The sequence below is a fragment of the Polychytrium aggregatum genome, assembly GCF_025602895.1.
Source record: "Polychytrium aggregatum strain JEL109 chromosome Unknown BJ171scaffold_5, whole genome shotgun sequence".
In the NCBI taxonomy this organism is placed as follows: Eukaryota; Fungi; Chytridiomycota; class Chytridiomycetes; order Polychytriales; genus Polychytrium; species Polychytrium aggregatum.
This window is the reverse complement of record NW_026516207.1, coordinates 1,183,913-1,208,547: the sequence shown is the minus strand read 5'-3', so window position 1 is coordinate 1,208,547 and position 24,635 is coordinate 1,183,913. Positions and strand designations below refer to the sequence as shown.

The 24,635-nt window shown below is 57.2% G+C and overlaps 7 protein-coding genes across 7 annotated transcripts; 2 read left to right on the top strand and 5 right to left on the bottom strand.

Moving 5' to 3' along the window:
* Positions 1-3,092: 3,092 nt before the first annotated feature.
* BJ171DRAFT_491264 (uncharacterized protein) lies at positions 3,093-4,239 on the top strand (the record flags this gene model as incomplete). Its single annotated transcript, XM_053109714.1, has 3 exons — positions 3,093-3,121; positions 3,223-3,502; positions 3,616-4,239. Coding segments are annotated over 3 exons (702 nt in total), but the record flags the coding sequence as incomplete, so codon positions are not given.
* Positions 4,240-7,801: 3,562 nt separating this feature from the next.
* BJ171DRAFT_472062 (uncharacterized protein) lies at positions 7,802-8,740 on the bottom strand (the record flags this gene model as incomplete). Its single annotated transcript, XM_053108637.1, has 5 exons — positions 7,802-7,822; positions 7,887-8,049; positions 8,178-8,425; positions 8,572-8,654; positions 8,725-8,740. The coding sequence occupies 5 exons, from the start codon at positions 8,738-8,740 to the stop codon at positions 7,802-7,804; spliced, it is 531 nt and encodes a 176-aa protein (XP_052970491.1).
* Positions 8,741-10,111: 1,371 nt separating this feature from the next.
* BJ171DRAFT_239670 (uncharacterized protein) lies at positions 10,112-11,569 on the bottom strand. Its single transcript, XM_053106624.1, has one exon. The coding sequence runs from the start codon at positions 11,445-11,447 to the stop codon at positions 10,323-10,325; it is 1,125 nt and encodes a 374-aa protein (XP_052970490.1). The 5' UTR covers positions 11,448-11,569; the 3' UTR covers positions 10,112-10,322.
* On the bottom strand, positions 11,569-13,263 carry BJ171DRAFT_239681 (uncharacterized protein). The gene has a single exon (XM_053106625.1). The coding sequence runs from the start codon at positions 13,007-13,009 to the stop codon at positions 11,693-11,695; it is 1,317 nt and encodes a 438-aa protein (XP_052970489.1). The 5' UTR covers positions 13,010-13,263; the 3' UTR covers positions 11,569-11,692.
* A 1,068-nt stretch (positions 13,264-14,331) lies between these two features.
* BJ171DRAFT_578205 (velvet factor) lies at positions 14,332-15,263 on the bottom strand (the record flags this gene model as incomplete). Its single annotated transcript, XM_053113867.1, has 4 exons — positions 14,332-14,405; positions 14,548-14,621; positions 14,703-14,955; positions 15,032-15,263. The coding sequence occupies 4 exons, from the start codon at positions 15,261-15,263 to the stop codon at positions 14,332-14,334; spliced, it is 633 nt and encodes a 210-aa protein (XP_052970488.1).
* A 1,007-nt stretch (positions 15,264-16,270) lies between these two features.
* BJ171DRAFT_472059 (uncharacterized protein) lies at positions 16,271-17,103 on the top strand (the record flags this gene model as incomplete). The annotated part of the gene is made up of 2 exons (XM_053108636.1): positions 16,271-16,823; positions 16,898-17,103. 2 exons carry the CDS (start codon positions 16,271-16,273, stop codon positions 17,101-17,103), a joined length of 759 nt encoding a protein of 252 aa, XP_052970487.1.
* A 369-nt stretch (positions 17,104-17,472) lies between these two features.
* On the bottom strand, positions 17,473-17,892 carry BJ171DRAFT_578204 (uncharacterized protein; the record flags this gene model as incomplete). Its single annotated transcript, XM_053113866.1, has 1 exon — positions 17,473-17,892. The coding sequence occupies one exon, from the start codon at positions 17,890-17,892 to the stop codon at positions 17,473-17,475; it is 420 nt and encodes a 139-aa protein (XP_052970486.1).
* Positions 17,893-24,635: the final 6,743 nt, after the last annotated feature.

Below are 24,635 nucleotides of genomic sequence, written 5' to 3'. Positions count from 1 at the left end.
GCAGGAGAAACGTGCAAAGGCGAAGCAATGTGACTCAACGTCCAAGAAGCGGATTGGTCAAGTATAAGGTTGGGGCAAATGCATGCGAGATGAACAAGAGATCGGGGCGGTCAGGCAGGTCATGAGTCACCGGTGGGGGGACACATGACCGGCAGCCGAATTGCAACCAATCGCAGCAAGGCGCGTGCACAAACAAACCGGCGCGTGCGAAGAAGACAAAGGAAGCGGAGCAGCGCGGGAAAACGGAAGTGCGGAAGGAGCGGAAAAGACAGGCAAAAGGCGGAAAATCGGAGGGGAACTGCAAGGCTACACACAAACAAACAGAAAGGCAAAAGAATAGCCAAGTGTGCAGTCAAAGTGGAGAACAAGCAGGAGCTATCCCTAACAGTAGCTTGGCCAGCACGCGGGCGACATGACCTTCATGGGTCGCTTCATCCTTGCTGTACACAAGGATATCATCCAGGTACACGATGACAGAGTTGTCGAGCTCTTGGCGGAACACATCGTTCATCAGCTGCATGAACGTGGCAGGTGCGTTCGTCAATCCGAACGGCAGCACTAGGAACTCGTACAGTCCGTAGCGAGTCCTGAAGGCGGTCTTGTGGACATCATCCTCGTGGATGCGGATCTGATGGTAGCCTGAGCGGAGGTCTATCTTGCTAAAGACCTTTGCTCCACTCAGACGATCCATCAACTCGTCGATCCTGGGCAACGGGTAGGTGTTCTTGATGGTCTGTTTGTTTAGTGCGCGATAGTCGACGCACATCCTGAGATCACCTTCTTTCTTCTTGACAAAGAGCACTGGTGCACCATACGGTGACTGGCTCGGGCGGATGAACCCATGGGCGAGGAGGTCATCCAACTGGCGCTTGAGTTCGTCCATCTCCGTCAGCGACAGTTGGTACGTCGGTCTTGACGGAGGCGACGAGCCTGGTTCGATGTCGATGCGATGATCGACGGTGCGTTGGGGTGGCAGGCATTGTGGCAACTGGTCGGGGAATACGTCCTTGTACTCGTCGAGCAGCTTGGTCACCACAGGCGGGGGACCGGGACCGGCTTGGTCGGTGTCGTCGACCTCACGCACGACACAGAGGAACGACGTGTCCTTCTTGATCAGCCTCTTGAATTGCATGGCTGAGAGGAGAGGTGGCATGTTGGGTGAGGCCATGCCCTGCAGGACAATGTCAGGGCCAACACGGACAGTGCGGCCTTTCCAGTCGACGACTGGAGTCGGCTCGGCACGAGCAAGCCAGCTCATGCCGAGGATGGCATCGAACTTGGTGTCGATCACTTGGAACAACAGGACAGGATGGTACTTGGGATGGAGGGCCACTCGCAGGACCACTTGGTGTGTGCACTGCTGCACACGATCGTCTGCAAGCGCCACACTCATCGGCGACTTCTTCTTGGTTGCATGTATGTTGAGCTCCTGGAGCAAGCGTCTGCTGACAAAGTTGCAGCTTGCTCCAGAGTCCACCATCATTCGGACGGTGTGACCTTGGACGGTGGCAGGGAGGTACAGCAGGGACTCTTCATGGTCCTCCTGCACAGCCTCCTGCACCATGACTTGACTTGGGGGAACGGGCGACACTTGGTCTTGGTTGGCTTCATCACGGCCACTCGGACATTTTGGATAGGGTTCGGCCATTGCGGGGGCCTGCGGCGTCAGCACGCCATTGCACACGACGTCCACGGCTTGCGGACACATGTCGGAAGCATCCGACACACACGACTTGACAGGGGTGAGGGCACAGGCGGTCCTGTCCCTCAAGGGTTCTTGATTTTCTTTTTTGTTTTGGTTTTCAATTTTGGTTTTCTCTTCACGTTCGTGGAGAGGCAGGCGGCTTGCGCCACCATGCACCTCTCGCACGACGCACAACACTTGGTTTGTTTCTCCTTCGGGGGAGGGGGCGAGGTGAACTTCCTCTGGAGACGCGTGGACTGCATTGAGCAATCCACGGCGTTGGTCTCCTACTAGGGCTCCAGAGCCACCTAGTAGGGTCGGCCGTTTCCCGACTTCATGGGGCACTCCTTGGCCTGGTGTCCCGGTCGGTGACAGAAGAAGCAGGAACCATGGCGGAGGTCCTCCTGCTTCTGTCTGTCCTTGGGGGAGACAGTGGCAGCTTGCTGGAACCGGGAGCGGGGAGGGCCACGAGCCTCCATGGCGTTGACGTCAACGTCCATGGGCTCAGGCATGGGTCTTGCGGGCGGGGCCGGGCGAGGCGGACGGGCTGGGACGTGATGAGACCGATGGCCGCCTGCCAGCTGCGGGTAGAACTGGCGGCCATGGTACTGGACGTTGTCGAGGTTCTCGGCAACGTCCATCATCACGTCCAGGGACTTGCGGGCATCAGGGTTGCTGGCGATGTACTCTCTGATCTTGGGCTTGAGGCCCTTCTGGAAGAGGTACATCGCATCAGCAGAGCCCAGCTCCTCAATCTGGGAGGAGAGGTCTTCAAACTCCTCGATGTAGCGGGTCACAGAACCACGCTGCACGAGAGAGTATAGCTTGTCACGGGCAATGAGTTCAGCATTGGGGCTGCCGAAGCGGCGACGGAGGCGGTCCTTGAAGTCGTCAAACACACCTTCGCTCTGCTCGTCGAACCCTTGGCGGCGGTACCAACGGTACGCCTGGTCCTTTAAGCAGAGCTTGGCGGCGACGATGTGGTGGGTGGGGGCGACTTGGGCAGCATCGAGGTAGTCCTCGAGTTGCTGCAGCCAGTCCTCCACCGAGGAGGAGCGGCTCTTCCCAGTAAACACTGGGGCACGGAAGGTCTTGAGGAAGGCTTCCGGAAGTGGGCGGGGGTTGCTCATGGCAGGGGCAGGCTCCAGGGACAGAGAGGAGAGTCGGTCGGCAAGAGAGGCGGGATCCAGCTTGAGGATCTAGAAAGAGGACAAACAGGACGAAAACAAGACGAGGATTTCCGATGCTACCATGTAACGTCCACTACTGGGACGTTGGGGCAAGACGGGGAGGGAGGGGGTACAAGACAAGACAGGACGGGGCAGAACAGGGCGGTGCTAGGCTACTCTAGCGGACGGGTGAGCTCGGGGAGCACTTACGTTTATTCACGATAAAACCGAACTCCAGACAAACGGGGGGAACGGGGGCAACCCGCAGGTATACCCTGCGGTGGCCTGCCTGCGGTGCGTGAAAACGCAAAGCGCAGCACAGGTCACGACCCACTGCGCCGCGCAGTACGCGCAGTACGCGCAGCACAGCGTCGGAGATACCATCTCCTACACGATATTTGTCCTCCTCACTGGATCGGTCAAGGTATTCAAGACCATCACCACACTCCAGAGGGGAGCCACTGTCACACTTGCAAACAGTCATCCACAAGCAAACATGCCAAGAATCCGCGAGGATACCACGGTCTACATCACCACCCTCAATTCTGGCGACGTGTTCCCGCACGCTGATCCCGATATGCCCCAGCCAGCAGCAGCATCATACATACTGGCGAGCGGGCCGAGTGCAGAGTGTCTCCAAATTGATCTGGTAGGTGAGATAGTGCATTGGGCATGGATCCGTTGTCGGAGCAATCAGTGACAAACTGCTGCGAGCGACCTTGGGTGGCATCCTCACGAATATGGATGTTGGGTATCATTTAGGCTCGCATTCGAGAGAGCCCTTTGGAATTGAAAACCCGGCTCTCAGAGTATTTCAAGATTTTTTCTTCCCAAGTCAGTAATATCGAGCAAAAGCTGTGCTCCAAGAAAACTTGGGATGTGTACAAGAGGCACATCATCCAAGAAGTGCTTCAGACCCCTGACAAATCTGTCGAACAGCGGAGATCCCCACGGCTGCCGAGCATTGACAGACAGAGCCCTGAGAGACGAGAGAAAATGGAAAACGTCCAGGAGCGAGGCCAGGAGTCAACCACCAGAGTCACCCTTGGTGTCCTGAATCTCTCTCCACGCCCCCCACGACAAGGGAATCCCGGCAGATCTGATGCGGGGCAGCGACGATATCGATCTCAGACCGAGCCTCCAAAGTTGATCTAGTGAACACATATGGAACCGGGACAGTGCGCTTCTCTCTGGCATCAGAAGCCTGAGGCCTGCTGATCGGTAGGCCATGGTGGGCAGCCGAGGGATTGCACTTCTGTCTCTGCTGGCAATCCAGTGGTTTGGTTGCTTTCGGGGGTATCGTCTTGAATACATCCGATCGATCTCCATGGGCGATGATCGACTGGCATACCGAGATCATGTTCCGTGAGGAATTGATGTCTCGATGCGAGAGTGTGGTGGATGCATTGGACTGCCTGAACAGTCCATGGTTCCTCGATATCAAGTGACTCAGGTGACTCGAGTTGTTTGTCTTTAGGCACTGTTTGGTCATGACAGACGATGAGTGGAGTGTATTCAGGGCCCAGAACACAGCGACGACTCTGACTCAAACGCAGGGTGTCCGTTTCGTTTTGGGTACGCTGTATACCCTGGAGAGTGACTGTTTTTCGGAAAAACGAAACCTCAGCTTGAATCTCGGGGGTGCTGAGATAGATTGGCTGTGGAAGGGGAGCGGTCAGTCGAAGATGGGCGATGCGGCAAGTGATTGAGCAGGACTTACCAGGATGACAACTGGATGTGCTGGGAAGAGGTTGCTCATCACGAAGAATACTCCGGATGGAAGAGAAAAGTTAAATCGCGAATCGAAGTAAGCGTGTGGGACCTTGGTGACGTGGTGGTCGTGGCGAATCCACTGTGGTGCGTTGTCGATTTCGGACCACCGGGGAATGTGAGGTGACTTGGATGTGACAATGAAGTTGGAGGGGTCGTCTTCCGAACGAACCCACTCGTCACTATTTTGGACCCACAGGATTTGATTACCGCCATATTGACGAGAGAGGATGGTGTTACCATCTGGCGAGATGGTCACAGAGTCCACACCCCTGGTATGTCCCTCGAGGGTGTGTTTCAGTTGGCCTGTGGTGGCATCCCACACCTTGACGGTGCTGTCATTTGAGCCAGAAACAATCCACTTGCCATCAGACGAGATGGCCACGGAGTTCACACTATCTAGGTGTTCCTTGAGGGTGTACTTCACCTGGCCTGTGGCAGCATCCCACACCCTGATGGTGTTGTCACGAGAGCCGGAGGCAATCCACTTGCCATCGAGTGAGATCGCGACGGCATGCACACTGCCGTTGTGTCCAATAATTGTCATCACACAGGTGTCCCAGGTCGGTGCTGGACCGCAAGTGACCAGGAACGGGATCTTGTCCTCGAGTTGGTCAGCATATGTCTTGTAGATCGTTGTCTCCTTTGGTGTGAATGCATACCCCGAGTTGTACACCTGTGGTGCACTCTTGATGATCGGATCGGCAAACTCGCGGATGAATCGATACGTGTCCTTGACCAGTTCCTTCGTGGTGTCGTCGACGATGGTGCTGGGTGCCTTGGCGACCACTCCTCGCAGCACAGCCAGTTGCTCGATGATCGGCTTGACCACATGTGTGAGCGACCCGCACTCGAGCCAGAAGAACACATGCGTCTTGACGAACCGAGTGAGCACCGCTGCCACATCGACCATCTTGGCCGACTGCCACACCGGACTCGACTCGGCCACTCCTTCCACACACCACACAAAGTGTGTGATCCAGTGGGCGACACTGTATCGCAGCGACGGTGTGATCTTGGCTGCGACCCTGTCCTCGAGGTCTGGGATCTTGTCGTGAAAGTCGTAGATATCGCAGATGTTGATCACTGGCTCGTGCGAGAGGATCACGCCGAGACATCCCTTGGCAAACACCGTGTGGAACGAGTCCGATACATGCCACGGATGGCCAGTCGATGCATCGCCGAGGAGATAGTCCGCCACCGACTTGTGGTTGAACTTGACCTCGGTGTTGGTGGACCGGCTGCCTCGGGGACCCAATCCATTGGCACCAGGATCGAGGACCAGACTGAGGCTCTTGAGACACTCGCGAACGACGCCGATCTCGAGTCCAAACACATCGGCGATGATCTGCGGGGTCAGGATCGACTGGGCCGTGGCGATCGCCGACACCACCGTGACCAGTTCGGCTGGGTGACTCGACTGCGAGTGGATCTTGGCGAATGTCTTGTGGTACAGCTGGCCGACATCGGCGGCGCTGTCGTTGATTTCTCGGATCATCTCGACGGTCAGTGTCCGTGGCTCGTGTGCTGCGTCGCTCTCCTCGCACGGAGTCGATCCAGGCTCGGGAGTCTCTAGCTCGTGCTCGACGGTGTTGAGGATCAGGTTGATCCACACGAATGTCTTGGACTGGTCCAGCAGCACCGAGATCGCCTGGGTGCGGTCCGACTCGCTGAGGCTGGGGTGGTCCCTGAGACGATGGTCGATGAACACCCGGAGGTCGCGGATGTTGTCTTCGCTCGACGGCTCGATCGTCGTGGTCGGCACTCCTCGGAAGGCAGCCTTGATGTCGGCCTCGGGGCGGGACGTCAGCAGCAGCTTGATCCGGGACTCGTCCTTCAGCTGCGTGAGTCGCCAGGCCAGGAGCGACAGGATCTCGTCGCGCGGATGGCACTCGTCCAGTCCATCGACCATCACCACGACGGCTCCCTTGGGCCGGTACTGGCCAAGTGCCTCGAGTGGATCCTCAATCACGGCCTTGAACAGGTCCGGGATGCTCATCTTGTCGAGGTCGTCCTTGGAGTGGCCAACGTCGAGGAGCCGACGGCCGATCGGTGCGTACCAGCGACACAGTCCATATGCGATCGTGGTCAGCAGGATGCGGGGGTTGTTCTTGCGGGTGTCGTTGTACTTGAGGAACAGCGATGTCGCCAGCTGGTCCCGACCAAGCAGGATGTTGGCGATCTGGGCGGCAGCGACGGACTTGCCGACACCGGCGACGGCATTGACCCACAGGACCAGGTCGGCGTTGTCGTCGTCGTCGACCCAGGCAGTGACATGGTCAAACAGCCACTGGCGGGTTCCCTCGACATACAGATCCTCGAGCGCCTTCCTGTCGGGGTCAAAGTCGATGGGATCGAGCAGGACGCGGAGCTGCGAGTCTTCGTCGGCAGCGAGGACGATGGGTCGGCTCTGGTGGTAGAGGATGCCCTCGGCGATGGCCCTCTCGGTCTTGGCCACAAGCACTCGGATGTACGGAGAGAGCCTGTGTGGTGGCGGGGGATGGACGAATGAGAAGGGAATGGGGTCAGTTGGATGTGGTCAGATGGATGTGCAGCAAGGTGAGGCGATGTATATGGTGTCGTGTGGTGTTGTGAGAGGAGTCTGATGCAGCATGGTGCACATGGCATTGATGGTGTGCATGGCATTGATGGTGTGCATGGTGTGCAGGATGTTGCGATCAAGCATGACAGCAATGCAGAAGAAATGGTTTGCCATCGATGGGATGACAGCAGCCACCCACCTCATCACCGCCGTCCCATCGGCGGCATTGAACTGCTGGAGAGCCAGGACATCTCGGATGGTCTGGCGGATCGACACGGGCTTGCCGTCGACGAGGGGACTCAGATCGTGGCAGGGCGGCTCGTCGGGAAAGTCGTCGGGGTTGGGGAAGTACTTGGAAGCATAGGTCTGGTTGTTGATGATGCGGGTCGACCACATGTAGACGGGCTGGACGGTCACCGGGCGGCCGGTGGTGGCCGACTCTCGCATCCGACGCAGGGCATGCTGGACCTGAGTGTGAGTGTGAGTGTGAGTGTGAGTGTGAGTGTGAGTGTGAGTGTGAGTGTGAGTGTGAGTGTGAGTGTGAGTGTGAGTGTGAGTGTGAGTGTGAGTGTGAGTGTCAGGGACTATCGAGTGCAAGTGCATCGACATGGATGGCTCGGCCAACCGCTCGCTTGCTCACCTCCAGGAACTGGTTGTCTGGCTTGAGGTGTGCCTCGCGGGTGCGGCTCAGTCCCCGCTCCGACAGAACCAGCACAATGACCTGCGAGTTGACCAGGCCGTTGATGAAGCCCGTCTCCCAGTTCATGGCATCGACGAGACACAGCTGGTCGAGGTACGGACACAGGTTCTTGTCGTATTGGCTGGACGACTTGAGGGCGGCGTAGAGCTTGATTGCGGGCATCTCGTCGCTGAAGACTCGATAGCTGGGCAAAGAGGCGATGGTCAGTGGGCACTCTGGATGTCGATGTTGCCAGTGCAGACATGGACATGGATTGATGATCAACCGGCTGGAGTGCAGACACCCCACACTGCACCACAGACATCGCCGTACCTGATGAACACCTCGTGGTCCCTGTTGCCCAGCTGGCACTTCCATCCCCTCGTCAGCGGAGGCGGTCTGTATCGGACCACAGGGAGAACAGCATTCTCGCTGCCATCGGGTGTCTTGGATGGCGGTGGCTCGCTCTTGTGGACGACAACAGGCGACTCGGTGTGCTGACGCTGGGCTCGCTGGATCTTCTTGATGGCGCCGAGCTTGAGCCCGATCTGCTTCATCTCTGGCTCGGTCAGAGAGAGGACCTGGACAGGCAGCCGTTGTTCAGCAACAATGTCTGGATGGCCAGGGGCATCGACGGCCGCAGTGTCGGCGACATTCCATCGCCAGCATGGACACCGTCCAACCATCCAGTGCATCATGCCATCGGCTGCAGAGTCAAGCAACCCACCAGGTCGGTGCTGTTGATCTCGTGGTCGACCAGGAGGGTCTTGTTCCTGGCGAGATCGTGCTTGTCCAGGAAGGCATCAAAGTCTGGCACAAGGGTCAGCAGCAGACATTGCCGTCACCCGCCATCGGTGATGCATCATCAACAGAGGCTCACCTGTGGCCGCAGACATGGCGCACTGGCTGTTGAATGGGATGGATGGATGGAGCGAGAGGAGGGGCGACTGCCAAGGAATAGAATGTGGAGGACAAGCCCAAACACCGCCCCTCCCCTCAAGTGGTGCTCAATTCAAGGAGACGACCATGTCCCAGAAAAAAACGAGCAACACGCCCGCTTCTATGGCATCAGAGGCATGCAGCCTGGGCTCGTTTGAACATGTCGCCTGATTTATTTGATCGCCCGTAATGCGGGGATCCGACTAATCCTGTTTCGACTGGTATTCTCATATCCCTTCCAGGTGACCAGGTCGTCGTGGTGGATTGATGATGCGAGCCATCCTCGTTCGCCCCAATGCCTGGCCCTCTCGGCCAGCGGCAACTCGACCGGGCCATGATGCTTTTCTCGGCCGAATTTTGGAGAATATTCCCACCTTGCGCTTTCCAGCATTGATTCGCCGAGACAGGAAGCCCTTGCCAATCACAGCGCGCCGAAATCCGATGTCGAGTGACGTCGTCATATTCAAATCGGGCCTGGAATCGCCCTCCACCTGAGCGACTCCTTCGGGCAACTTGAGCAAGCAGGATTTGCAAATTCACACTCCTCATATCGCTATCGGAGACCGCACACATCCTTCGGTCATTGATTTGCACCATGGATTATGATGTGAGCGTGAGCCAAGGTTCTCTTGGAAGCAATCCATCCAAAATCCATCCCAAAATCCATCCCAAAATCCGGTTCCTGAAACCCAGTTCGGGGCACCAAGCCGGACTGCCCTTTTCAATGAACGACCCCGAGGATCGTCACTCGGCAAGCCACGACACTTCGGCACGGCTATTGCTATCGAGCCGAGTTGGAAGAAGCAGGGTACAGGCAGCTGTCCTCCGTCCCGAAGCACAAGCTCGAACAAGATGGACAAGCCGCTTCTGAAGTCCGAGAAGTTGGGAAGTTGTGGTGCTGTTTCAGGTGGAAGACAAAGTCGTCGGTCATCGAATTCAGAAAACCTCTGCCGCGAGCATCCAGCTGTTGCTCTGGTCAGGAAAATCGCAGCCACCATCGTGAACTCGTCCACCTTCAAGAAAACGATCAAGTTCCTGTCGAACGAGGTGACGCAGATCATGGCATGGCTGGCGGTTGCGGTTGTTGCGCACACGTTCGTGACGGGAATCTTCATCATTGCGCTCTACACCGTCATGCCCGGGATCTGGGTCTACAACTTTCTCCAGCTGTTTGTGATTGCCTGTGCCCTGCTCGCCCACCATGCCAGCACCCGCATCTCCGACATCATCCGGCTCTCGATGACCGCAAGCGACCTGGTCCGCGGGAAGATCACTGTGGCCGAGATTGCCGACTTTTGGGTCAAGGGAAAGAGGAGCCCCGGCTACAAGATCATCCAGATCAGCTACCTCATCGAGATTGTCTCGGAGCTGATCCTGATTGGATGCAGCATCTCGTTCGTGTGGGACGCCACCGAGACCTTCCTGCTCCAGGGAACATGCAATCCGCCAAACTATATCGGCTCGGTTCTGTCGCCCAACATTGCCATCCAGCAGTTCATCCAGGGCGACGCCGACTTTGCCACCGTCTACAACTACGGACTACCGCTGTCGGACGGCATCATCGGCGCCTGGGCCGGCTAGCCAATGAACAATCCGATGGACTCGTTCACGATCGAAGGCCAGGGACCGGTCTACATCATCCAGGCCGAGTGCGACGACGGACAGCCGCAGCCCTCGATCAACACCAACGGCGCCTCCAACATCGTCAGCTCGGTCCTCTCGTCCAACGGCCGCGGATTCATGCTCGAGATGAGCGTCACGCTCCCGGCAGGAAGTGTCTTTGACGACATTGCCCAGACCGTCGTCAACTCGACCTTCCAGCAAGAGTGCGTTGTGTTTGTCCAGGTCGGAGTCGGAGTCATCCAGTACAGCTTTGTGTTGGACCAGTGGTCGGCAGTAACGGGCGGTCGACTGGTGGCAGCATCGAGTCCCTCGAGGTCGTTCTCGGTGGCCTATCCGACATCGCCGTCGAGCTTTGCCCGGACGGCCCAGCTGGCCTTCCGCGAGACCACCGACAGCTACGGAGTGCTGCCACTGATCCGTCAGAGCGTCTTTCAGTCGGTCCTCAACGCCAGCTACTACCCATCCCAAGGCGCCACCTTCTGCAACTACCTCTCGTGGGCAACCTATCCCGACGGATACTACCACACCGAGGCCATGTATCGGGGCGTGGCCGTCGGGATTGGGTCGTCGGCGCACTATGCCATCATGCATTATCACTCGGCGCTGACGGTCAACTGCGACTACTACGGGTTTGCCGGAGCCGGAATGCTCTCGATTCCACCGCTCCCGATCATCATCGCAGCGATCGGCTCGGCAACAGCGATCTTGAGCAAGATTGCCGAGATCATCTACTGGGCGACGATGCGGGCGACCAAAAAGACGCCTGGATTCACGGAGGCCCGCCGAGCGCTCCAGCATCCGATGCGATTTGCTCTTGATACCGCCCACACTCTGTCTCGGTTCCAGACATCCAGTCCCGACGACTACTGCAACGTCACGACACGCAAATCGGTCCGGGCCATCGGCAACCGGATAGTGCGGTATGGCGAGGACATCAATACGTGCGAGAACGAGATCGGGCACCTCCAGATCGGCGAGGCCGGGTTCATCTCGACGGTCAAGGAGGACAAAATGTACGGCAGCTTCACGCCAACGTAGCATGTCGAGTGGGACACTCGCTTTGAGGCAGGATTGATGTGTATTTCTGGAAACTGAATACACACTCGCTCATCGTTCGTGATGACCAAACGCAGCATTCTCGATTTCCATGCCGCTGCGCTGCGATGCTGCTCGCTGCTCCGTAGCCTGCACAGATTGTCTCCAGGAGCACTACACATCGCTCAGGGAGTTTGACCAATGAGCTTTGAGAGACCCAGCCTCCACAACCAGGACATGAGCATGGGCATCTAGAGGTTGAAGATCTTGACCGATTCGGGCAGTCCAACGAATTGGCATGGACTGTGCCCATGTATCAAAAGCTGCTCCAGGTGTGGCATCGGAAGAAATTGGACAAACGTATCCCCTGGCCCACTGATGGACACATGAAGGGTCCTGATGGTTGCGAATGCGGCCGAGAGCATTTGGAGACCACTGAACGACGACGGAATCCACAACTCTGTCACCGATGCTGAAACCAGAGCGCCTGAGCAATGAGTATCGAAATCATTCAGGGAAGGGCCTGACTGGGGCAGTTTGAGTAGCTTGAGCTCGGGCATGACAGGCAGCCACCGGAGCGACTCCAAGCGACTGCAGCCCCACATATTCATTTCCACGAGGCGATCCAATTGCGCTGGCAATCCTTGCAATGAGAGAATAGATGGGGGAAGGACGAGTATTTTCAAACTTGGAAGGAGGGGCAGTCCCACCAGTGAAGCAATTTGGGCGTGATGGCCCAAATCAAGCGACTGCAAACGACAGAGGCTCTGAGGGATGCATTCGAGACTTTTGAGAAATAGGGGCAGCATCAACTTTTCCAGCTGGGGCATTTGGGGCATTCCCTCCAGGCTGTCAATCTCGCCTTCTGGAAGCTTGCCATTGAGCTGCAGATCAGAGAGAAAAGGGAAAGCGACCGGCCAGCCAGAGACAGACGAGAAACTGCAGTTCACAAGACGAAGGGTCCGAAGGGGCCGATTTTGGATAGTGTCGAGTTCGTGAGGGAGCAGTTGAGACCACTGCTCGGCAGTGTGGAAGGGGTGGTGATCAAATCGGATGACCGAGTACCCAAACCGTCCGTGAGGCATTCCGCTGCAGCTTCGACAGTGTCCACGCTGGATGATTCGAGCACTGTCAACGATGTGGAACTGCTCCTGCGGGTCGAGTGTTCGAACCATGTCCTGTGAAGAGTTTGATGTGCAGGCGTGACAGTCGACGTTGGCTTGGATCAGCCCGGCCGACAGCAGACGCCTGGTATTGGCTTCGAGAGAGGGACAGCGACAGATTGCCCACCAGAGTGGCATCTCTTTCTGGTAGGCTTCAAAGCTGCGAGGGCAGCCATCCTTGCGACTGCAGAAGGAACACATGCCCTCGAGGACCTGTCTGCGATCGATGGACACGTCAACTCCGGTGAATATGGCTGCTGTGATTTTGAGTTTGCGATAGAGCTGGTGCATCCACGCCCTGTTCGAAACGAGAGACAAGACGCCTCTGTACTGACGAGCGAGCTGAGGAAGTTTGGTGAGGGTTGCCAGGTCGAGGGTAGCGAGGAAGGCGTCGTTGCAAACCATGACATGGGAGAAAGTCGAAATTGGAAAGGGACGCAGATGGGGAGCTAACTGGAAGCATATCGGCCACCAAGGAGTTGGGGCATTCCTGGCTGACGGGTCGCTGGGGCGCCATTCTGAATGTGAGCAGGAGGAGAGCGAGGAGAAGTGGCAGATGGCTGGAGGAAGGCGACAGGGCCAGAGCCAGGACCACGCCTTGGCATCAGGCCAACCACGGCGATTGGGTCGTGGCCACGTGAATGGGTCTGGGGCTTGTGTCCTGGTTGTTCTCCCAAGTCCCTGAGCAAAGGGCTTGGCCCATTCACATTGCTCTCTCTGGCTGCCATAGACGACTTTTGGTCGTTGAGATGGGTATCTTGAAGACCGCGAGTACCCAATCGAGAGCAGCTGTTCCTCGCAAACGCAAGTTGGCCAAGGACGATGGACTTGCAAGTAGCCAAGCACTGGGTGCCATTGTGGACTGGCCCAGTGATCCGAATTTGGTTTGAATCAGAGGGCCAGAGCACACCTTTCTTCGGCCCATTCATCCACTTCGCCAAAAATCTTGAGCCCACTTGATCGTTTGCCTCCATCAGAGCCAAGTGGCGAACGTGTACGGGGACGTTTCTCCGCCTCTGTCACCATACCCGGCGAGTCAAAGTGATGGAGATTGACAGGAGTCAATGGAATCAAGTTCTTCGTCTGGACGGAAACAATCCGGAGCGACCGTTCGCGAAGGAAATGGCAGTGCTGTATTCAAACACAGTCCGTGCATCCTTGGTTGTCATCCGAGATCATCTGTGAGTACCTGCTATTCCTGCACTTCGTTCATCACCCACTAGAACACGCCGATTCGCTGATCTCGATTGACAACACAGGACCAGGAGAGACACCGAGTTCTTCGCGAGGCTGAAAGAGGAAGCTTTGAAACTGAAGACAACTGCCTCGACCTTGGGATTCACCCGAATGGCAACACTCTGCATGATGCTGGAGAAACTGAGTGAGCTGAAGGACCCAGACAACACAACAGTCGCGTGCATTGGGAGCGCTGAAGCTGTTAGAAAGTCATGGCTCACGCTCACAGAGATGGTTAGGGAGTTTCGCCAGAACCAAGCGTTCCTCCAGGAGTCTCTCGCTATTCTCCTGGAGCCACTTTCGTCAAGGGATGCAATGCTCTCAAAATGAAGTTGGCACCCTATTTTTGATGTCCCTGCGAGCCTTGAAAACACACACAGCCGCCATCCATAGCAGAGACCACCCGGTCCACAGGGTAACTGAGACGTGTGCGTGCTTACTGCAAAGCGAAGCGAGACTCCTCTCTGGAGACACTGAAGTGATTGCAAAGATCACTTCCTTCCTCGACTTCGACGGACAGCATGGACACCTTGCTGGGCAAGGGCTTTGAAAGTGGACGTGGGCTCTGCAGGTACAATTTGGGCAGTCGATTCGACGCCTGTCAGCGATGCATGGGTGAACGGTCGCATCCCGAACCTCCCAAACATCAACCCAGCGGCGATGCATAATGTCCACGATGCTATGCAGATTTACCACAGGGTACGTACCTGACATTGCTGGAAAGTTCTTCCATCCATAGGACACAAAACCCTCGGACTGGATGGTGACCAAGGCAGGGCAGCTTGAACAGGCCGAGTTGAGAGAAGGTCAGTTCGTGGATTTGCTGGCCAGAGCGCTCGAGGTCGTGGTGCGACTGCCTCACCAAGGATCGCCCAAGTCGGCCAAGGTGAACTTGAGCCTGTATGTTCCTTCGACTCGAATGAACAGCTTGGAGAACACAAAGAAGACGCCGGTCATGGAGTTTTGGGCACTCTTGGAGAAAACAGCCGAGGAAACCAAGTTCCCGAAGAGCGAGGGTTGGGCGGCTGGAAACAGCATCCTCGCGACTTGGTCGCTGTCGCTCAAATCCTGAAGCCAGTCGGGACTGCCTGCATCAGGGCTGCAGCTCTGGCAGCCTTGGAAGATGGTGGGTCAGTTCCAACGCTCGTGGTGCATCTGGGGATGATGGCGACGTCATGACTGGCGACTTACCATTGGCTGCTGCGACAGGCGCCATGCTTGGCGAACCAATGACGTTCTCTGTCTGGAGCGAGTCAGTGTCCGGGGGTGGGGTATGAGCGACCCGATGATGGAGTGCCAGGGAAGTCGAGGGGCGAGGAACAGCTTCCTTGAGCCGGGCCGGGTTGACGACAAGGCTTCGATCCTCCATGCCATCAGCAGCATAGAGCTGGACATGGATCACAAAGAGCGACGCTTCCGTCATCAACGAGGGACTAGTCCGTCCGAAAGCTCCGGTTAGCAAAGACAGACGACACAGCCCGCTCGCCCCGTTCTCGCATGAACGACGCTTCACCCAAGACATGCTGGGATACTTGCTCAGATATCAACTCTCCATCAGCACCCCGCCGAAAGAGCTGCAGGACCGGGGCTGGATCGATTGGCCGCCCATGAAGCTGATGGCCAAACCCAGAGGAACGAACTCTCTCGGGCTGGTCTACAATCTTCAGAAAAAACGGGTGCTTGCTGGGCTGGTGGAGACAACAGAGAGGATAAGCCAAGGTTTTCGACCCTGTGTGGTCAGGTTGATGGCAGGCAAAGCATCCGCTTGAGCCGGTGATGCCCTCGAGGTCCCAGACACGTCATCTCAACGTTGTTTTGGAGCCGAGTGACTGGATCAGCAGCGACCAACGATGACAACAAACGACTCAACCTTGTTCGTACCATGGTGTCGAAGCCTCCAGAAGGATTGAGCATCGAAAGAGTTGATGTTTGCTGGCCGCCGCTTGGTCGTGGGGCTTTATCGCCAAGCCGGGCAAGCCCCCCTTTACCCAGACCACTTCACACCTCACGGCGAACGGTCATGAGCGGAGAGTTCCAACATTGTCCTCCGCTTGGCTCCCCGACAGCGAGCCGCTGCGAACGACCATTGTTTCTGATCCAAGCGCACTGCACCAACCATCCTCCGGTGGATCGTGCAGGCCCAGCACTGTGAACCAGCCAAGCTGCGTCAGCAACGGCGAGTGACGAATCCGGGAGCTGTGACCGTGACCCAACTTGACCAAAGGATTCACATAACGCAGCCGGTTGCCTCTGGTTGCCCTGCGGGGCTGAGTTCCATTGGAGGGAGTGATCGACAACGCCACTGTTTCTCCCTCGCCTCCGCACACCAACGGCTCGAGCCTGGACCACATGCACGAACGGCCCACAGTGCCTGCCAAGATATAACTCTCAGAGCGATGATGGCGGCTACCCATCAACTTCTCCAGCGCCATGCCTCGTGAGGTCATCCAGATTCACAGTCCTTTACCAACCCGGCCCCGATCCTGTTGCTCCTTGGCTGAAGCGGAGGAACAAGATGATCGCTGCGGCAATAAGGCCAGCGACGAACAGGCTGACGATGAAATACTCGAAGAAATTGATCGCACAATCTCCCAACAGCTCTGCTTGACGGATGCCCTGGAGCTGATTCGCACCACAAAGTCGCCGACTGAATTCGATACCCTCGAGCTCCGGACTGCCTACAACACGATCATCAACAGCGAGGTGGCATCGGCGCTGCCAGCTGGCCCAACGAGACAGGATCAGGCCATGTCCCCTTCTCCCTCAGGCGAACAAACAGGAACGCCTCTCTCGCCCGCCGCTGACCACCCAAGCCACGCTACCAATTTCCACCAGCTGTCGTTCGAGGGCGAGAGCATCCACGATCACGATCGCAGGTGGTCCCAGATCAGGCCCTCCCAATCTCGAATTGGCTTGCTTGGGGTGCAAGCCATGGACAATTTGCGCCACCATTTCACCAAGCCAGAATCGCATCCAGCACAAGGTGAGTCGCAAGGAGGGAAAGTCCTGTCTTGGCCTGGTGAGGGTTTGAACGAGGCGCTCTTTGGTGGCAGGAAGATCCGTCGTTTGGGTGGGATCACGTGAATGGGTCTGTTGCCTCTTCCAACATGCCCCGCCGCATTTTCGAGACGAGCCGCTGGGCTCTGGCCCACCAGCCCTCGGCGGAAGTGGGAAATCCCAGGCAAGAGCGGAAAAAGCATCACCAGGTACCACCGCATCACATCCGTGATATGAGTGAGCCAGCAAGGGCCTGTACTGACTGACTGAGCCCGATTCGCAGCATGAACATCAACGATCTTCTGAACCCATGCGAGTCTGCTTGTCGCCCTGATTCGTCCGGGGAGTCGGCCCACACAGAGTCTCGAGCTCATCGGCGAACGAAGCGAATACCCAATGTTTGCCATCACTGCAACATCATTTTCAAACGCAGGCAGGAACTCACTCGCCACACACGCTCACTCCACACCGACGAACGACCATGGATCTGCCCTGGATGCCACAAGGGCTTCGCTCGCGCTGACGCTCTCAAGGGTCATCTGTCCAGAATGATTGCACAGATCAAAGGCTGCTCCTCGAATCGAGCGTGGTGATCAATACAATCGGGAGCATGTTTCATCAGCCTGATCAGTCATTCACACAGGAGGCTTGGATGCGTCAACAGGGCTCGCGAGGTGTGGGTACATTCCAAGATTGATTCGGGCAACCCCGTTCTCGTGCTCGGCTGCGATGGTAAGCCAATGTAGGGCCAAACTGTGGTTTTGCTGAACCCCGAATCCATGGAAAAAGCAGCATCCGAGGTTGTTTTGAGCATGGACGTGGCCCTGGAGGGCGGCTTTGGTGTACCACTCCACAGCCTTGCCAGGATCGACGGGGGTTCCGAACCCAAAATGGTGATAGACGCCAAGTCTGGCCTGTGTATCGCACAGGCCCTGGTTGCCAGCCATGGTGAACCACTGGAATGCCTTGATCGGATCCTGATCGACACCAAGACCTTTTTCGTAGCAAAGCCCGATGCGATCCTGGGCCAAGGCATCCCCTTTGGCGGCGGCCATGTTGAAGAGATGGAATGCTTTGGCGTGATCTTGGGTCACTCCGGTTTTTATTTTTTTTATTTTATTATTTCACTTAAAAGCTATCAAGACCTGGTCGGCCCTAGCAGTACATGGGGGAAAGAAAAAGAAAAAGAAGGAGAAAAATAACAAGGGATGGGATACTCATAGGCCTAATGGGCAGTTTGCGTTCGATGAAAGCTATATGCCCTCATCTCTCGCTCTGCTTCGACCATGCCGCCTATCGCCTGGGGGGTTTCCACCCCGCCTTGGCGATGATCAGCGTCTTGAACACCCTTCGGAGTGTTCGCCACAGGAGGTGTACATCCGGGTCTTGCCAGTTGAACCTTCTCATGCCATCCAGCTCGTAGTAACCCACTACGTTCGTCAGGTCCAGGAGCTTATCGATCGGACCGACCTTTTCGTGGCCGCTTTCTTGCCACTCGGGGTGCCGCAGCTCGAGTTCATCTACTATCCGTTGCCACGAGCCGCCTCTTCCGACGCAGCTCTGGGTGTGGGTCCGGCACATCGCGACAAACTCTCCTCGGCTCTTCGTGCAGGAGATGCACAGCCGATAGTGGCCATACGGGTGTCCGGGGAAGGCACCGAGGGTCCATCTTACCATCATGTTGTGATAGTATCGATCTCTCTTGGGCCCTCGCTCGGCCCACAGTCCCGACATGGTCGTCGTCACGGTGCGGGCCGAGGTCAGTTCCTTTGACCTGTCGAAGCCTTGCGCGTCATCGATGTGGATCTGCAGCTTGACTGGTGGTCCTGTGAGCTGGTAGTAGCCGTTCCTGAACAGCTCCTTCATCGGGTAGTCCGGCTGGCACTGTTCTTTCAGCACGATCAGCTGTCGCCAGTATTCGTCGAGGTAGAACTGGGAGCCGAGGGATGCATCCATCAGGCTGGGCTGGATGCGGGAATATCTCAACACCATCGAGACCATCTTGTCGTTGTGGTCCAGACGGTCTTCCCAGACGGCTCGGTTCTGGATGGCCAGCTGCTTGAGGCGGTTGGGCAGGGTGATGAGTCCGCATCCGAGGTGCATCGCTCCGTAGGACGTGTTCCGCACCACTCTGAAGAGTCGGGTCAGACAGTGCATCTGTGCTCGTCTGAGTATCACGGCTTGCTGCTTCGTGAGCACTTCGAGGGTCAGTCCATACTCGAGCATGGGCCGAACGAAGGTCTTGAACACCCTCGTCACCGTCTTGGCCGAGTATCGGCCCAGACTCATTCCGTGCTTCACCAGCTTGTCGGCGGCACCTCTAGCCTTGTGGGTGAGGTTCTGGATCTGGCGGTCCATCCTGAAGCCGTTGATGTCGACGATGGCTCCGAGATACCGGAACTCCTTGGCGACTGGCAGCTCCTTGCCGTACAGGTGCACCTTGGCATCCTTCTCTGGGTGCTGTTCGGTGAACATCACCTCGCACTTCGGGGGCGAGAACTGGTATCGATTCTCGATGCTGTGGGCCTCGCAGATGTCGAGGAGGCGCTGGGTCTGGTTGGGGCGGCAGATGAGCACCCCATCGTCGGCAAACCACAGTGAGTTGACCTGGACGGCTCGTCCTCGGGTGGTGGTTAGGGTCGTTCCACCGTCTGCCCGGAGTTTCCCAGGGAGGTCGTCGATGAACACGCTGAACATCAGCGGGCTCAGCACCGATCCTTGGATCAGTCCCTTCTGCAGCCAGACCGGATTGGACCGACGGCTCTTGCTAACGACTTGAATCTTCACATCGTCGAACATGGCCTTCAAGAGCCTGAGGGTGATCGTACATGGGGTGCGCTCTTCAATCTTGTCCCAGAGCTTCTCCCTCCAGACAGTGTCGTAGGCCGCCTTGATGTCGAGGAACACCAGGGAGTACTCCTCGCCCGCCAGCTGGCGGTCCTTGATGAGCGTGTCCAGGCCAAAGATCTGGTCGAGGGTGCCTCGCTCGGCCCGGAATCCACCTTGGGCAATGTCCATCAGTCCGAGCTTTCGGTTGAGCAACGGCAGCAGTGCTCGCTCGACAACCTTTCGGCAGACTTGGGTCAGTCCAATCGGCCTGTACATTGCGGGGTCGAGGGGCGATCCCTTGTTCTTGTAGACGGGATGGATCAGCACTGTACTCCACTCAGTTGGGACCACGGACGCCTTGATGGCTGCTCCCATGAGGAAGTAGAGCCATATCGAGACTCTATATGCGTTGGGCTGGAGCAGTTCGATCTTGATCCTGTCCGACCCTGGGGCCTTCCTTCGTGGTGTTGTAATGATCGCCTCCTTGATTGCCCGTGGGCTGATTATGGGGAGCTCGTAGCTGGGGGGGAGTCGTCTACGCTCTTGGCTCGGTGTAGGGGGCTCGAGTGTTCGATCGAACCCGTTCGCCGTGGCCGTTGAGTCCGCCGAGACTCTGCCGAAGTGGCAGACGAGTCTCTCCAGCGCTTCGTCAGAGTTGTCGAATCGGTGGGCACCTTCCCGGGCCTTTCGCTTCTGCATGGCCCCGAGCGTCTTGGAAAGCTCAGTGCTGTTCATGCGGTTGATTTTCTCGGCCAGTTTCTCGTTGCTCGCTTTTCGGCACTTTCGGATGGCCCGGTTGAGGTTTCGTCTGACCACCCTGATTTTGTCTCGAAGGTTCTCCTTCATGACAGGGTCCGTGTGGTGCCTCTTGAGCTGCTTCTGGAGCTTCTTCCTCTCCTTGGTCAGATGACGGATCTCGACGGTGAGCTCCGGGGTCTTCCAGATCAATTTGACCTGTGTTTTGCCCAGGACGCTATCTGCCACCGTGTTGATTGCATTCTTGATGACTTCCCATGCTTGGTCCATGGCCAGCTGTGCGTCTGCCTGGCTGATGGGTATCTCAGTGCCGTCGTGGATGGGCTGGAGGAGCCTCTCTATCTCGTTTAAGACTAGGCCGCTGACTCGCTCAATGGCGCACTTGTACGTTTCCCAGACCTCCGGGTTCTCGAGGAGTCTGAGGTTCCACTGCCAGTTGTCGGCTTTTGGGTACACACTCCTCGTGAGTTTCACAGTGGTCCAGATCAGGCGGTGGTCGGATATGAGGTATTGTCCCTCCATGTCCACCTTGAGGAGCGGGTCGTTGTTGGCTTCCGCTTCCGACACAAAGATATAGTCGATGGTCGATCTTCGGTTACCCCGGATCCGAGTTGGGGTCGGGATCGCTGCCGGTGGGATGATTTTCATCCTGGCTCTCCGCAGGGTGGTCGTGAGAGCGGTCTCCTTGGCTCTGTTTATCACCCTTCCGCCGTTGAGGTCGCTCAGCGACAGGTTGAAGTCTCCCATCACGATGACTTGGGCATTGGGCATCCGCGCATACTTTTCAATCGACTGTACCGCTTGCGCAAACTCTTCGGTCTTCACCGGGTGGGGGATATAAAAGTTTCCGATGTATGTTCTGGTGCCGTACCTGGTCCACGTGTACAGCTTTCCCTCGTCGGTCTCTTCGATGTTCAGGTCGTCGGGATCGATTGTCTCGGGGTTGAACACCAGCGCCAGTCCACCGCCCAGGCTGTCTGTTCGACGGGCCTCATGGGCTGTGACCTTGGCCAAGGGGTTCCGCGCTTCCGGTGCCAGTTTCGTTTCCTGAATTGCGATGAAGTCTACTCCTTCGTTCTTCAGGATCTCTCGGATGGTGTGCTCCGTGGAGACACCATCCTCGGTGCTTTGACCATTTACGTTAAAGGATGCGACGGTGAGGTTGGTCTTGACCTCAGCGTCTCCTTCGTCGTGGGGCTGATTCATAATCGCTCTGCGGCCCCCGCCGCTTCGGCCTCAGTATGAATCTGGTATGACCTTTCGATCACCCCCTCGACCAGGTCTGACGAGCTCCGAAGCGCTTCGGGTACCGTCTCGGCCGGTAGGTCTGCCTGTTGCAGCGTCTCAGGCTCCGCTTCCACCTCTATAGCTCGTTGGCTTGGGGTGGTCTGTGCTTCTTCGCGTAGGCGGGGGCTGTTGCGGATGTTCTCCGCCACGGGGTATTCCCGTGGGTCGACCCTGACGCTGTCCTTGTCGATCGTCAGTCCTCGTCGGACCAGCGCCAGAAGCCGATCGAACTCGGGCCGATGTTCTCTGGGCACTCGCATCTGGATGTCTCGGACGACCGTCATTCCGCGTGCACGGGCTGCTTGGGTCACCGAGGCATACAGGAACCTGCGCATATGGTTGCGCTTGTCTTGGGGCGATGTCATTTTGACCGGTGGAGCTGCAGGGTTGAAGTTCGGGAGGTGGGTCACCACCGGCCGTCGTCCTGGGGGTTTGCAGAGGGACTTGATGATTGCGTCTGCGTCTCGGCTGTCCCAGAGGAGGAGATCGATAATGTCTCGTCCGTGGAATGAGATGTCGGCGATCTTTCTGTCGTCGATGCCGCATCCCTTGAGGGCCGTTCGGATGAGCTTCAGGCTCATGGCCTGGATTCCCTTGAAGTACAACCGTTTGGTTCTTGAGAACTTATCTCTCAGCATTGGGCTTTCGAGGTCAGCATTCTCGATGCTACCGCTGATGGCCGCGGGTCTCGTTTTCTGGCGCGCACCTTGGAGCATGCCTATCCACAGCTTTGGCTGCTTGATCTGGGGCTGCAGGGCGATGCGTGTGGCAATTTCTTGCGGCTTTGGTTTGGCCGCGGGTACATGTCCCATCGGCTTAGGCTTGGTGTCCTGTGATGTGCGGGAAGGGGGAGTGGAGGCTTTCTCTCTGGTTTTCTCAGCCTCCCGTTGTTGCTCTCGGGCCGCCTTGAAGATGACTTTGCTCGAGTTCGAGAGCTCCAGTCCTTCTTTGATGAGGGCGTTGAGCGCACCCTCCGTGTGTCTGGTTTCTTCTGCCGTGGGAGGGTTGTGCTTCTCGGCCAGGGCCACATTCAGGGCGTTTTGGAGCTGGGCCACGAACTTGCCCATGATGTTCTCCAGGAGGGCGATGTGGTTTTGCTTGGCTAGCTTTTCTGGGGGGTCTGGGCGTGCATCCTCGTCTCGCCGAGCGGCTGGCTCGGCGTTGTTTGCCTTGCCCGCCACCGCCTGGGCATAGGAGATCTTCCCTATCCCGTTGATAGCTGCTGGTCTGTGCTGGGCTTCGATCCTCGCCTGTGTATGCTCTTGGATCTTGAGGCCACAGCGTTGGTAGAAGGTGGCTTTTTTCGATCCTAGAACCGACTCGGCTGCTACGAGGTATCTCGCTCTATCTTGGTTGGATGAGCGGGTCATTCTGCCCCAGAACACCAGGGCTGGCATCTGTCCGCGGCAGGGAGTGCCGTCGAGGACGTTGGGGCACCGAAGCTGGACCTCTTGGCCATTCTTGATGGGCGTCCAGGTCGAGGTGGCGTTGGACTTGCACACTTGGCATTCCACAGTGTGCTGGAGCTCGGGGAACACTGTCCTCCAGAGCTCGGGGGACATCTTCTCAACCGGGATGTGTTGAGCGGCATATCTAAGTTCGCCAACGGTGCTGGCCAGTCGCCATGCTGCGTTGAAGAGCTCCCTCGCGGTCTTGGCCTGATCGCGGGGGGATTCTCGAGATTCCGCCAAGATCTCGGCAGCAAGGTAGTTGAGGCTGTTTCGCATGGACAGCCCACTTCGGTCCCCAGCCGCTTCACGCCTTCTCTCTACGAGGGTTGGAGTGGTCAGGGCGGATGGACGAGCGACGGTCTGTTCAAGGCCGGGAGGCTCGGCCATGTCTTCGAAGTCGGCGGTTTCGTCTTCGGCTGGAGGCTGGTCAGCCACTTCAGGAGCGGTGTGATCTTGGGCCGGATCGGCCCCTTGGCTCAACCTCCATTGGTTGAGGCGGTTCTCTCGGTCTTTCTTGGACCCAGTGACAGCGAGACCTCGTTCCTTGCAGGCCTGTTTGAGGGCCTTGTCGGTGAGGGTTTCGAGGTCAGGGGGCAGAAAGATGGCGAGCTGGCCCTCTATAGGGACCGCGCCTCCGGGGGGTTGGGGCACCGCAGGAGTCGCCGCTGGCATGGCTCTTCGGCGAGCTGGTTGAATGGGGGGTCTAGGACCAGTCCCTCTCGGGGAGGGGGCGGTCGTTGGGGGTAGTGTGAGGTTTACTATCACGTCTCGCTCTCTCAAGATTCCCGAAAAATCGAGATCAGGTGAAAGCTCTGGTTCTCAAAGGCTGCTGCCCAAGGATTCACGCTCGCTCAGGCAATGCTCGAGCGGTTTGCCCCCAAAAATATGGCCACTGACGACGATTCAGAGGATGTAGAGGGAGTGGGAACAACGAGGCCACCACGAAAGCACATCAGGTGAACCTTGACAAATGGCTGTACTGATGCAGCGCACCCATAGCGAAGCCACCGGGGCTTTCAGGGCAGCACTCGAATTCGACCGATGGGCTGGATGATGATGATATGGTTTGGTTGTGGCAACGCAGCAGTATGCACAGAGAGGCTGTTGCCCACTCTGGGGCCAAGAAGTGGAGAATATGGGCGATTTGCGAACCCACTCTTTTTCCAATGGTCCCTGTCTCTCATTGACTCCATTGCATTCCTCTTGCCATGCTTGCACCATGTTCTCACAACCGCGCCTCACAGCCCGACTGACATCTGTGCCTTCCATCCTACCAATGAACGACGCAACTCCGCTCAATCATCTCGTGCGTGCCTGGTTGTGATGTGGCCAGTATTGTTGATCCTTGAGTCGATCCTCCCTCACACTGCAACACAAATATCAGTCCATGCCTACATTTCATGACCGAGTCTGGTCGACTCTGTGCTGTGAATAGGAAGGCTCGATTTCATGTTCAATTTCATGTTCGATGAATG